Source organism: Lagenorhynchus albirostris, chromosome 14, assembly GCF_949774975.1.
Source record: "Lagenorhynchus albirostris chromosome 14, mLagAlb1.1, whole genome shotgun sequence".
NCBI lineage: Eukaryota > Metazoa > Chordata > Mammalia > Artiodactyla > Delphinidae > Lagenorhynchus > Lagenorhynchus albirostris.
Window position 1 is genome coordinate 31,697,385 of NC_083108.1, and position 13,714 is coordinate 31,711,098.

Genomic DNA, 13,714 nt, shown 5'->3' on the forward strand with positions numbered 1-13,714 from the left:
TAATAATGACAGCTTCAACCTAGTAACATAATTCTTAAATCTCCAGCATTTAGAAGTGTGTCTTCAACATAGCAAGTGATGATGGTGGATATAGAAGACTTTTCCACATACTTAAAATAAAAATCTCAGTGAGCTCCTCTAAATTAATACCTCAAAACAAGTACCCATTCAATGCAGTGCATTCAATGTAAAATATTGTCTTTCAAGGGCAAATATTTTGGCAGGTCAAACAGTACAATAAAATAATTTAAAATAAATAGCCTCAATCCCATTTCACAGAAGTATGTAACCAGAAAACTTCTTGTTATATTAATCTCAATTGTAAAGGATTATTTTGTGATCATGATTATTTGTCAATGTTTATTCAAAACATACAGTGTAGCCAGCATATTCACGTAATCCTGCAACTAGAAAGACAATGTCATGAGAGAAAGAGGAAGAGTCCTTTTAAGATTTCCCCATACTGAGAGAAATATCTCACAAAACTTTGTAGCTCCTTCAGGCTCCTTCATGGCTCACTAAGAAATTAATAACTCCTGAAGACTAATTTAATTTCCAAACTGCCTTAAAAAATGGTGTCCTGGATAGCAGACACAAGTATTATGGCTACCAGAAAGGTGATATGGTTACTCACCCAATACAAATTAGTAAATTGGTACTCTAGACCAGGGCTGCTCAATAGAACAGCAATAATGGGAATACTCCACACCTGCACTGTCTACTAGGTAGCTGCTAGCCACATGTGGCTATTCAGCACTTGAAATGTGATTATGGTAACACAGCAAGTGAATTTTAAATTAAATTTAATTTTGATTAACTTAAATTGCCACATGTGAATTGTGGCTATTATCTTAGACAGTACAGCTCTAGATTAAAAATAACCCCTTGAATTGATTGGCATGAACCTATTCTCAAGATACTAATTTTTCCTGGATGAACTAAAAAAATCCAGTTCCTATTGTTATAAACCTGAGTCTGGACCCTGGACCCAGAATGACCCCATGTAGGCACTCTGAGGGTCAGCCTGAAACATCACCACATCTTACCACAACTTCCCTGTAGCAATGCTCACCTATATACTCTACCTAACATTCTCCACCCCATCTGCGTCACACAGACCACAACGCATTTTTCAAATAGTCATTGCTTTCTCTTTGCCTCCTCTTAATCAAACTGACAGAAACTAAAGCACATTCCAAAGACATCAAGCAGAGCTGCTAAAATGAAGAGAAGAGAGTGGAGAAGCATGCTTTTGCACTAACCTTTCATGTCTAAAGACATGGATTCAAATATAAATCAAACACTAAAGCTTGGTAGTCACATCCAAAACCCCAGGTGGATATGTATCCTAGTCATAAAACTCTTACAATACGACAAGCTGAAAAATGGAGCAGATGGGAACAATGGGCAAATTTGCTCAATTAAGGCCCACAATCATTAAAAGGCCAGTCATGGACAATCAAAGAGTAATAAATGCCCAAGAGGTATGGGCTTTGATTATTTTCACAAATCAATTCAAACAGAAAGTTACTATGTTAGTAAAAAATTAATTAGGGAAATTTAGAGATGGGAAAGAGAAGATAACGAGGAAGATAGGGGAAAGAGTTTATTTCAATATATTAATTTTCTTCCTGTTCCCTACTAAGTCTAAGAAATGCAAGTCATAAAAAATAAGAACTAAACGAAAGACTATTCAGTTTTTTTAAAATTTATTTACTTATTTTATTTTATTTTTGGCTGTGTTGGGTCTTCATTGCTTCCGCGGGCTTTCTCTAGTTGTAGCAAGCGAGGGCTACTCTTCGTTGCAGTGAGCGGGCTTCTCACTGCGGTGGCTTCTCTTGCTGCGGAGCACAGGCTCTAGACACGCAGGCTTCAGTAGTTGTGGCTTGTGGACTCCAGAGCACAGGCTCGGTAGTTGTGGCGCATGGGCTTAGTTGCTCCGCAGCATGTAGGATCTTCCAGGACCAGGGCTTGAACCCATGTTCCCTGCATTAGCAGGTGGATTCTTAACCACTGCACCACCAGGGAAGTCCCAAGACTATTCAGTTTTGTTTCCTTTTCTCACACTCAATTTTTCCTCAAAGGAAAACTAGGCATGTCCACAAAATAAAATCATTAGAGGTTAATTCCACTAAAACTATTCTGAAAGGATTTGACTTTTTAAAAAATGTTAAACCTAGAAATCAGTCTTTTAAAATTCCATTATTCATACTGTACTTATAATTTAACTTTCAGTTCTATCAATAAGTCAGAGTAAGAATATTCAGTACAGCTTGAGTTTGAGGTTCTTTGCTTAATAATTATCTAACATTGTCTCTTTATAGGCCATTTAAATAGCTCATCTTCATTTCACAGCCCTCTTGTCCTATTATCCCCAGGCAGCCAGGACTAAAGCAGTTCTTTAACTGAATAAACTCCCTTAAATTGCAGTTTGAAAATCATCACTATGCTATTTATTTTGGCTCATGGGTACAATGCATGGTAACTATGCTCTGCTATTATTAAGATTAATATACACGTTTTTACTCTTAAGCCACCTTTCTAAACAATTAGAAAGAGAGTAAATTCACTGGAAAAATCAAAGTACAACAAGAAAGAAACCATTCAGTTCTAACCACTTAAACCTCATCTATTTGAATACTCATTTCTTTTCTTAAAATGACAGTGTGAGAAAATGAAATATCTGTTCCTTTTATATGAAAATGGAAACAATAGCATAGACATTTTTTTCCAGGTTTTTAAAGAACCAAAAACAATTTCAAAATATTGTAATACGGTACCAAAGACAATTTCGAAATGTTTTGAGGAAGAGAATGACAATCTAACTCAACAAACTTTTTAATGTGGAACCAGAAAAATGAGAGGAGGAGAAAAGGAGGGAGAGAGCTACTGTGGCATAATTTTAAGGAACAAACAAATACCAAAGTATCATTTTAAATTCAGAGTATACCAAGTATCAAAGTATACTCTCTCTGGTAAGTTTATAAGTTAAGACCACAACAAATATCAAAGTATACTTTTTCTGGTATAAGGCAAGGGAAATACTAAGGAAGCCAGTCTGAAAAATTTAAGAAGCAGTCACTAACCAAAAAAGAAAAACAACAAAAACAAAATCTAAGAGCACAGCCAGATCATTCACATTAGGCAGGTCCTGAACGATGCTTTACTCTAGGCTTATGTATTACAGATGAAAAGGAACGGCATGAACGATTCCATAATTGCCAACTGATGACTGCATGTTGTTTCTCTATTAAGGTGGTAACTATAAAATCCAGGTAAATAAAAAATCCCAATTATTTACTATTGCAGTACTTTTAGAATCATAGAATGTGAATAGCTACATGGGACCTCAAATATCATCCATTCTAAACTTCTGATTTTACAGGCTTAGAAATTATTTTCCCAGAGCTGGTAGGATGGCCAAATCTCTGCCTCATACTACAGTGCTCTTCCCACTGAAAAGTGCTTCCAAATGCCCAAGCTTCCAATTTCATCAAACCAAAGCATCATTTATAAAACACATTCAACTTCAACAGCAGCAGGGATATAACAGTTCTGAAACTTCAAACAGCATGACCAACTGCTGTACAGAAAAGAATAAAACATATTAGCCCAAGTGCCAAAAAATTAAAAAACGCTTCCTTCAAAGGGAGAGCAGTTCCTTCAAAAATGCTACAAACATGATGCCTTTTTCCCCTTAAGAAGAGTAATTATTGGTTTTAATGGTTTCCATTTAGTCTCTGGGGAACATGAGTTAAACACTAATGCAAGCTGTCACAGCACAGCAACCTCCAAAGGCTCCACTCCACTCAGAAGTAAGAAATAGAATTCTATTAGGGAAAAAGAACTTTGAAAGGAGCTCATCTCCAATTTGCATAAGAAAGACTTATTCTCATTAATTTTTATCCCCATTTTAAAGATTGAGAAACAAATGCATAAATACTCACTTAAAAACTATTAGCCACCCTCGGTAATAGTCAGTGTATAAATTTTAATACATACCTCTTGAAAAAGTAGGACCTTACTTCCCATCCTCTCCAATATAAAGAATTTAGACTGTTGATGATTGCTACCCATTAACAAAACTGTTAAGAAGGCTTCTTTCCAATACCTCATTTAGCGCTGCATATGCTTACTCATCATTTTGAGAGCTGCAAATGTACAATGATAATCAAAAGAATAAATATGAACCCAAACAACTCTTTAAGGAGTTATAGTTGCAACCATAAAAAAAGCTGATCATTATCAAGTCACACCTTTTTCTCCTACTATAAAATTCAAAAGATAAAAATGAGAAATGTATACTATAACATTGTGCTACATTAAAAAGTCCATTTCAAATTCCAATGTTGCATTTACTGCTGTTTGAAAAATGTCAATCAGTTGTTACAAAAATTATTTCTGAAATCTGCATCAAAACTAAATGAGAGGGCTTCCCTGGTGGCGCAGTGGTTGGGAGTCTGCCTGCCGATGCAGAAGACGCGGGTTCATGCCCCGGTCTGGGAGGATCCCGCATGCCGCAGGGCGGCTGGGCCTGTGGGCCATGGCCGCTGGGCCTGCGTGTCCGGAGCCTGTGCTCCACGATGGTAGAGGCCGTGATGGTGAGAGGCCCACGTGCCGCAAAAAAAAATTTTTTAATAAATAAATGGGAAAAAATTAGGAACATGTGAATAGAAGCCTATATAATTTGTTTAATATAAGAGAACCTAGGTGGATGAATTGCACAACTATATAGCTTTATATTTCTTGACTCTGACCATTCCCCCTCAAATTCAGAATTTCATTATTATATGAATTATAACGTTCATTCTTGGAGACCTTCAAGATGGCAGAGGAGTAAGATGTGGACATCATCTTCCTCCCCACAAATACATCAGAAATACATCTACATGTGGAACATCTCCTACAGAACACCTACTGAATGCTGGAAAAAGACCTCAGACTTCCCAAAAGGCAAGAAACTCCCCACATACTTGGGTAGGGCAAAAGAAAAAACAGAGAGAAAAGAATAGGGACAGGACCTGCACCTCTGGGAGGGAGCTGTGAAGGAGGAAAAGTTTCCACATACTAGGAAGCCCCTTCACTGGTGGAGATGGGGGTGGCGGGGGGGGGAAGCTTCGGAGCCACAGGGGAGAGTGCAGCAACAGGGATGCAGAGGGCAAAGCAGAGAGATTCCCGCACAGAGGATCAGTGCCGACCAGCACTCACCAGCCTGAGAGGCTTGTCTGCTCACCTGCCTGGATGGTTGGGGGCTGGGACCTGAGGCCCCAGCTTCCGAGGTCAGATTCCAGGGAGAGGGCTGGGGTTGGCTGCGTGAACACAGCCTGAAGCGGGCTAGTGCGCCACAGCTAGATGGGAGGGAGTCCAGGAAAAAGTCTGGAACTGCCAAAGAGGCAAGAGACCACTGTTTCGGGGTGCATGAGGATAGGGGATTCAGAGCACTGACTAAACGAGCTCCAGATATGGGCGCCAGCCGCAGCTATCAGCGTGGACAACAGAGACGGGAATGAGACGCTAAGGCTGCTGCTGCAGCCACCAACAATACTGTGTGCAAGCACAGGTCACTATCCACACCTGCACTCCCAGGAGCCTGTGCAGGGCGCTACTGCCAGGGTCCTGTGATCCAGGGACAACTTCCATGGAAGAATACATGGCACATCTCAGGCTGTTGCAAAGTCACGCCTGCCTCTGCCACTGCAGGCTAGCCCCGCATTCCGTACTCCTCCCTCCCCCCAGGCCTGAGTGAGACAGAGCCCCCTAATCAGCTGCTCCTTTAACTCCGTCCTGAGTGAAGAACAGATGTCCTCAGGTGACCTACACGCAGAGGCAGGGCCAAATCCAAAGCTGAACCCCAGGAGCTGTGCGAACAAAGAAAAGAAAGGGAAATTTCTCCCAGCAGCCTCAGGAGCAGTGGATTAAATCTACACAATCACCTTGATGTACCCTGCATCTCTCGAATACCTGAAGAGACTGAATCATCCCAAAATTGAGGCGGCAGACTTTGGGAGCAACTGTAGACTTGGGCTTTGCTTTCTGCATCTAATTTGTTTCTGGTTTTAGTATTTAGAGTTTATTATCATTGGTAGATTTGTTTATTGATTTGGTTGCTCACTTCCTGTTTCTATTTCAATATATAGATATTTTTTTTTCCCTTTTCTCCTTTTGTGAGTGTGAATGTGTATGCTTCTTTGTGTGATTTTTGTCTGTATAACTTTGCTTTTACCATTTGTCCTAAGGTTATTTCTGACTGTTTTTTTAATTACTTTTTTTTTATTTTTAATAATTATTTTTATTTTAATAACTTTATTTTATTTTTTTCTTTCTTTCTTTTTTTTCTCCCTTTTCTTCTAAACCATGTGGCTGACAGGGTCTTGGTACTCCGGCCGGGTGTTAGACCTGTGCCTCTGAGGCGGGAGAGCCGAGTTCAGGACACTGGTCCACCAGAGACTTCCCGGCTCCACGTAATGTCAAACAGCGAAAGCTCTCCCAGAGATCTCCATCTCAACGATAACACCCAGCTCCACTCAATGACCAGAAAGCTACAGTGCTGGACACCCTACGCCAAACAACTAGCAAGACAGGAACACAACCCCACCCATCAGGAGAGTGGCTGCCTAAAAATACAGTAAGGTCACAGGCACCACAAAACACACCACCGGACACGGTCCTGCCAGCCAGAAAGACAAGATCCAGCCTCATCCACCAGAAGACAGGTACCAGTCCCCTCCATCAGAAAGCATACACAATCCACTGATCCAACTAGAGCCACTGGGGGCAGACACTAAAAACGATGGGAACTAAGAACGTGCAGCCTGCGAAAGAAGACCCCAAACACAGTAAGTTAAACAAGCTGAGAAGACAGAGAAACACACAGCAGATGAAGGAGTAAGGTAAAAATCCATCAGACCAAATAAATGAAGAGGAAAGAGGCAGTCTACCTGAAAAAGAATTCAGAGTAATGATAGTAAAGATGATCCAAAATCTTAGAAATACAATGCAGAACAAACAAGAAAGTTTTAACAAGGAACTAAAAGAACTAAAGAGCAAACAAAAAATAATGAACAACACAATAAATGAATTTAAAATTCTCTAGAAGGAATCAACAGCAGAGTAACTGAGGCAGAAGAACAGATAAGTGACCTGGAAGGTAAAATAGTAGAAATAACTACTGCAGAGCAGAATAAAGAAGAAAGATTGAAAAGAATTGAGGACAGTCTCAGAGACCTCTGGGAAACATTAAATGCAACAATATTCGAAATATAGGGGTCCCAGAAGAAAAAGAGGAAAAAAAAGAGACTGAGAAAATATTTGAAGAGATTATAGTGGAAAACTTCCCTAATATGGGAAAGGAAATAGTCAATCAAGTCTAGGAAGCACAGAGAGTTCCATAAAGGATAAATCCAAGGAGAAACATGCCAAGACACATATTAATCAAACTATCAAAAATTAAATACAAAGAAAAAATTAAAGGCAGCAAGGAAAAAACAACAGAAACATACAAGGGAATCCCCATAAAGTTAAGAGCTGATCTTTCAGCAGAAACTCAGCAAGCCAGAAGGAGTGGCAGGACATATTTAAAGTGATGAAATTTAAAAACCTACAACCAAGCAAGGATCTCATTCAGCTTCGATGGAGACATTAAAACATTCACAGACAAACAAAAGCTAAGTGAATTCAGCATCACCAAACCAGCTTTACAACAAATGCTACAGGAACTTCTCTAGGCAGGAAACACAACAGAAGGAAAAGACCTACAATAACAAACCCAAAACAATTAAGAAAATGGTAATAGGAACATACATATTGACAATTACCTTAAATGTAAATGGATTAAATGCTCCAACCAAAAGACACAGACTGGCTGAATAGATACAAAAACAAGACCCATACATATGCTGTCTACAAGAGACCCACTTCAGACCAAAGGACACATACAGACTGAAAGTGAGGGGATGGAAAAATACTCCATGCAAATGGAAATCAAAAGAAAGCTGGAGTAACAATTCTCGTATCAGACAAAATAGACTTTAAAGACTACCACAAGAGACAAAGAAGGACACTACATAATGATCAAGGGATCCAGCCAAGACAAAGATGTAACAATTGTAAATATTTATGCACCCAACATAGGAGCACCTCAATACATAAGGCAAATGCTAACAGCCATAAAAGGGGAAATTGACAGTAACACAATCATAGTAGGGGAATTTAACACCCAACTTTCACGAATGGACAGATCATCCAAAATGAAAATAAATAAGGAAACACAAGCTTTAAATTATACATTAAACAAGATGGACTTAATTGACATTTATAGGACATTCCATTCAAAAACAACAGAATACTCTTTCTTCTCAGTGCTCATGGAACATTCTCCAGGATAGATCATATCTTCGGTCACAAATCAAGCCTTGGTAAATTTAAGAAAATTGAAATTGTATCAAGTATCTTTTCCAAACACAATGCTATGAGACTAGATATCAATTACAGGAAAAAAACTGTAAAAATACAAACACATGGAGGCTAAACAATATGCTACTAAATAATCAAGAGATAACTGAGGAAATCAAAAAATACCTAGAAACAAATGACTGAAAACATGATGGCCCAAAACCTATGGAATGCAGCAAAAGCAGTTTTAAGAGGGAAGTTTATAGCATTACAATCCTACCTCAAGAAGCAAGAAAAACCTCAAACAACCTAATCTTACAACTAAAGCAATTAGACAAAGAAGAACAAAAAACCCCAAAGTTAGCAGAAGGAAAGAAATCATAAAGATCAGATCAGAAATAAATGAAAAAGAAATGAAGAAAACTATAAAAAATATGAATAAAACTAAAAGCTGGTTTTTGGAGAAGATAAACAAGATTGATTAACCATTAGACAGACTCATCAAGAATAAAAGGAGAAGACTCAGATCAACAGAATTAGAAATGAAAAAGAGAAGTAACAACTGACACTGCAGAAACACAAAGGATCAAGAGAGATTACTACAAGTAACTATATGCCAATAAAATGGACAACCTGGAAGCAATGGATAAATTCTTAGAAACGCACAAACTTCTGAGACTGAACCAGGAAGAAAGAGAAAATATAAACAGACTATACACAAGCACTGAAATTGAAACTGTGATTAAAAATCTTCCAACAAAGGCCAAGGACCAGATGGCTTCACAGGCGAATTCTATCAAACATTTAGAGAAGAACCAACACCTATCCTTCTCAAACTCTTCCAAAATATAGCAGAGGGAGGAACACTCTCAAACTCATTCTAGGTAGCCACCATCACCCTGATACCAACACCAGACAAAGATATTACAAAAAAAGAAAAGTACAGACCAATATCACTGATGACCATCGATGCAAAAATCTTCAATAAAATACGAGCAAACAGAATCCAAAGGCACATTAAAGGGATTATACACCATGATCAAGTGGGGTTTATCCCAGAAATGCAAGGATTCTTCAATACATGCAAATCAATGTGATACACCACATTAACAACCTGAAGGATAAAAACCATATGATAATCTCAATAGATGCAGAAAAAGCTTTCAACTAAATTCAACACCCATTTTTGATAAAAACTCTCCAGAAAGCAGGCACAGAGGGAACTTACCTCAACATAATAAAGGCCATATATGACAAACCCATAGCCAACATCATTCTCAATGGGGAAAAACTGAAACCATATCCTCTAAAGACCGGAACAAGACAAGGATGTACCACTCTTACCACTCTTACGCACCGCAAAAAAAAAAAAAAAAAAAAATCTATGAACAATAAATGCCGAAGAGAGTGTGGAGAAAAGGGAACCCTCTTGCACTGTTGGTGGGAATGTAAACTGATACAGCCACTATGGGAACAGTATGGAGGTTCCTTAGAAAACTAAAAACAGAACTACCATATGACCCAGCAATCCCACTACTGGGCATATACCCTGAGAAAACCAGAATTCAATAAGAGTCATGTTCCACAACGGTCATTAAAACACTATTTACAATAGCCAGGACATGGGAGCACCCTAAGTGTCCACTGACAGATGAATGGATAAAGAAGACGTGACACATATATACAATGGAATATTACTCAGCCATAAAAGAAAACAAAATTGAGTTATTTGTAGTGAAGTGGATGGACCTAGAGTCTGTCATACAGAGTGAAGTAAGTCAGAAAGAGAAAAACAAATACTGTATGCTAACACATATATATATGGAATCTAAAACAAAAAAGTTGTAAAGTGCTTGGCATTAAAACTTTCTCCAGACGTAATAGAGTCATCCGTAACTAATAAGATCACAAAGGAAAATTACATGTAAAAATTAAAAGAAAGTCTCTTAATAAAAGTATTGTAAAAGCATCTTTAAACAGTATCTAACATAGTACTTTTTGAACAGATATTCACAACATAAGTTACACTACTGTGATTTGAGAATAGAATTGAACTTAGAAATACAAACATTAAATGAAAACACTTCATTAACACAATTTTGGAAAAAAGAGGTAATAACTCAGTCAATTTACAAAAAGAGAGGTGGGGTGGAGTGAGGGTAATTTAGACAGGCTAATATAAGAAATTTTCACTTTCAAACAATGTAAGAATCTCTAGCACTTGCATCTTTAAGACAATGTTACCAAAAAAGTAGGTGGTCATCTTGAAGGTATCACCAAAAGCTCTACATTTTCAAATCTGTTGGAATTACAGACACAAAAGCCCATGTATTATGATTCTCTTTACGTGAAATGTCCAGAATTGGAATATCTACAGAGATAAAAAGTGGATGAGTGGTTGACAGGGGCTGGAGGAAGGAGGGAATGGGGAATGACTGCTAATGGGTACATGGTTATATTTTTGATAAAAATGGTCTAAAAGTAAATAGTTGTAATGATCGTACAACTTTGTGAATTCACTAAAAAACCATTAAACTGTACACTTTCCAAGGGTGAACTTTATGGTATGTGAATTATATTTCAATAAAACTATTATTAAAAGATTAAATTTAAATTAAAAAGTAATCTGACAGAATTCATAATGTCAATTTATACTACAACAGACATCATTCAGAGCCTTCCACCTGTTCCAATAGCTTCTTTTTTACCTTGGCAAGGCGGCTCATCTGATCTTCTGAGAGAGTACTGCTTGTTCTGCCAGGAGTTTTTGTGGGTTCTGATCCATCTGCTTCCACGTTAGGCCAGACTTTCAAGTCATGCATCCCTTGGCGAAACATGCTAGGCAAAAAGAGAATGTTCAGGACAGAATTAAATTAATGTAGTCCATTATGGGAAATTTCAGATTCGTAAACAGAGAGAATTCTACCAAGGAAATGCATGTCTCTCTTGCCAAGCTTTAAGCCTCCAGTGGGCTGTAAAGCAATTAACCAAGCAACTAAAATCCATGTAACACTGTTTTTCACGTGCCATTCTTTTCTCCTCCAAGCAGTTAAAACTATTACAGAGATTCTAAAGGTAAACTGGAAACAGAGAAGCATCAGTAATGGACCACATGCACTTCAACACGTCAGTGGAGATCTTAGAAACAGAAACCAAATTTCTACCCAGCGAAAGAATGTCACATTTACAATGATTGAAACCAAATTAAAATAATTATATAACTTTCTACTTTAAGTGACAATTCAGCATAGTAGACAGCGGAGTTGAACTGCCGAGGTTTGGATCCCAGCTGTGCCACCTATTACCTACAAGACTTTGGGTAAGTTACTTAACTTCTCTGTGCCTGTTTCCTCATCTATAAAATGAGATTATAAAGAGGAACTGTATCTCACAGAGTTGTTAGAAAAATTAAATAAACCAGTACAAGTAAAAAGTACTTAGAATAGTGTCTACCACGTAATAAGTATTCGATAAATGTTAGCTATTATTTTCCATTTCACTGGGTACAGGCTTATTTTTCTCCCATCTTCTTTTCCATAAGAAAGATGTCTAAAAGGGAATACAGTAGTGGATTCAGTAAGAAAAAATACCCATGTCTACAAGTCAGAAATTTAACATATTGTTGAAATTCAGCCTGAGCTGGATGATCCTGCTTTAAAGTAAAAGACTACATGACCTCTGACTGTCGTGCTTCTGCTTCTGCTTCTTTCAAAAAGCTACCATGAAGATCCACAGTAAAGGCTGAACAAACTCATAAAAGAAGCTCTAGACAAATATGCTTTTTAAATACGCTGTCAAGTTTCTGAGTTTTGTTTCTTTGAAGAGGTTTAGAGATAGTCTTCTGTTAGTGTGTTTTCTTTTTTTAAGTGTTAACAAGGCCTTTCAAACAATATAAAGTCTATTCAAACAGCATCCTCCCAAAGCTGAAAGGCCAAGCTGTCAATCGCAATGAAAAGAATAAGACTAGAAGTGTGTGCAGGTGAGTAGGCAAGTCCAAAGACTCCCATGTTAAATAATTTTTTAATTAGGTACACGATGGATATAGTGATGCACTTTTCCCATCTTTAAAACCACTGTACTTAACTGTAAAAGGTTCACATTAATTTTTAAACCATTATTATCATGATCTGACCAATGGAAAATTTCTTAGCAGATTTTCCTGAGGTAATAAAGAGAATTTTCACTGAATATTATGTAATGTATGTAAGTAATGATGCCATAAACATTTAGATTGGAAACTATAAAGGACAGCTACAAGCTGATGAGCAGTATACGATTAAGGACCAAATATGTTAAGGTCTAAGTTTGGAAATAAACAGGTAATATCCAGCAACCATATCTGCAAAAGCTTACTTTATAGGCCCAACACAAAATGTACTGACTGGTTGTGAAGACTCAATACACCCAATATTTATCTATCATGTTAAAGATAAAAAAAAAAAGTGGTATTATTTAAAAAGCCTTTATAAAGTTCATTTTCTTTCCCTTTCAACTGAGAGACATTCAACATAAAGCAGACCTTAGTCTCTAAGAAACTGGGTACAGTAAGGTCATAATACCACTTTCCATGAATATCCTTAAATATACCTTCAGAAACAGCAGAAAGCTTCCCTTCCTTCTCTCCACTTCCTTGCCCCCAAGTGAATAGTTTGGCTGAACTTAACTAAATCAAAAATAAGTACATTTGGCAGGAAGCCAGTTTACTAAATAATTTAGGTGCCTTGGGATGGATCTGGAGAAGAGATTTAAGGATAAGGGGACATGGAAGGTAGGGGTGATGCCAAGTGATTCAAATGATCAAGTGAACATATTACTTTCTTTTGACACTAATGGAACCTTTACAGAGAGTTACACAGCCTCCAGGTGGCAAGCCAGAAGATGCTCAGAGCATCAAGTCCATTTGGGAAATTAAGCCAAACAGGCAAGAAAGAAAACGGTACAGCAGGATCTCCCTCAGACACAAACAGAGGCCCCAGCAACAGCTGCTGTAGATGCTCCAGCTCCCAGTGCCAAACCACTACAGCAACAACTGGCCTGACTTCAGAATTCACATTTGGAAAAAACATCTGCAAGAGAAATATACAGCTTGCGTATGATCCTTTGCCAATTTAACCTAATGATCAATCAATTCTTTAGCTACTTAGGAATCTCACAAGCTAGACTTTCAAAATGAGGACAATTAGTTACTCCAGCCATATCCTAACACATCTGTCTTTAGATTAACTACACTATCCTCCAAGAAGCACTGCTTCACACTGACTCAAGAATACAAAACAGGTATTAGCAAACAGCAAGAGTTGGTAGTCACAGGACTCCCGATACT

General features: G+C 37.9%; 1 protein-coding gene across 5 annotated transcripts in view; it reads right to left on the reverse strand.

The window, feature by feature from the left end:
• Positions 1-13,714, reverse strand: part of PIK3C3 (phosphatidylinositol 3-kinase catalytic subunit type 3) — a 152,237-nt gene that overhangs the window by 126,567 nt on the left and 11,956 nt on the right. For all 5 annotated transcript variants that reach the window (XM_060170439.1, XM_060170440.1, XM_060170442.1 and 2 more), the window contains exon 4: positions 11,100-11,229. In XM_060170439.1, the coding sequence (XP_060026422.1) occupies positions 11,100-11,229 (130 nt within the window). The remainder of the gene's footprint in view (positions 1-11,099; positions 11,230-13,714) is intronic.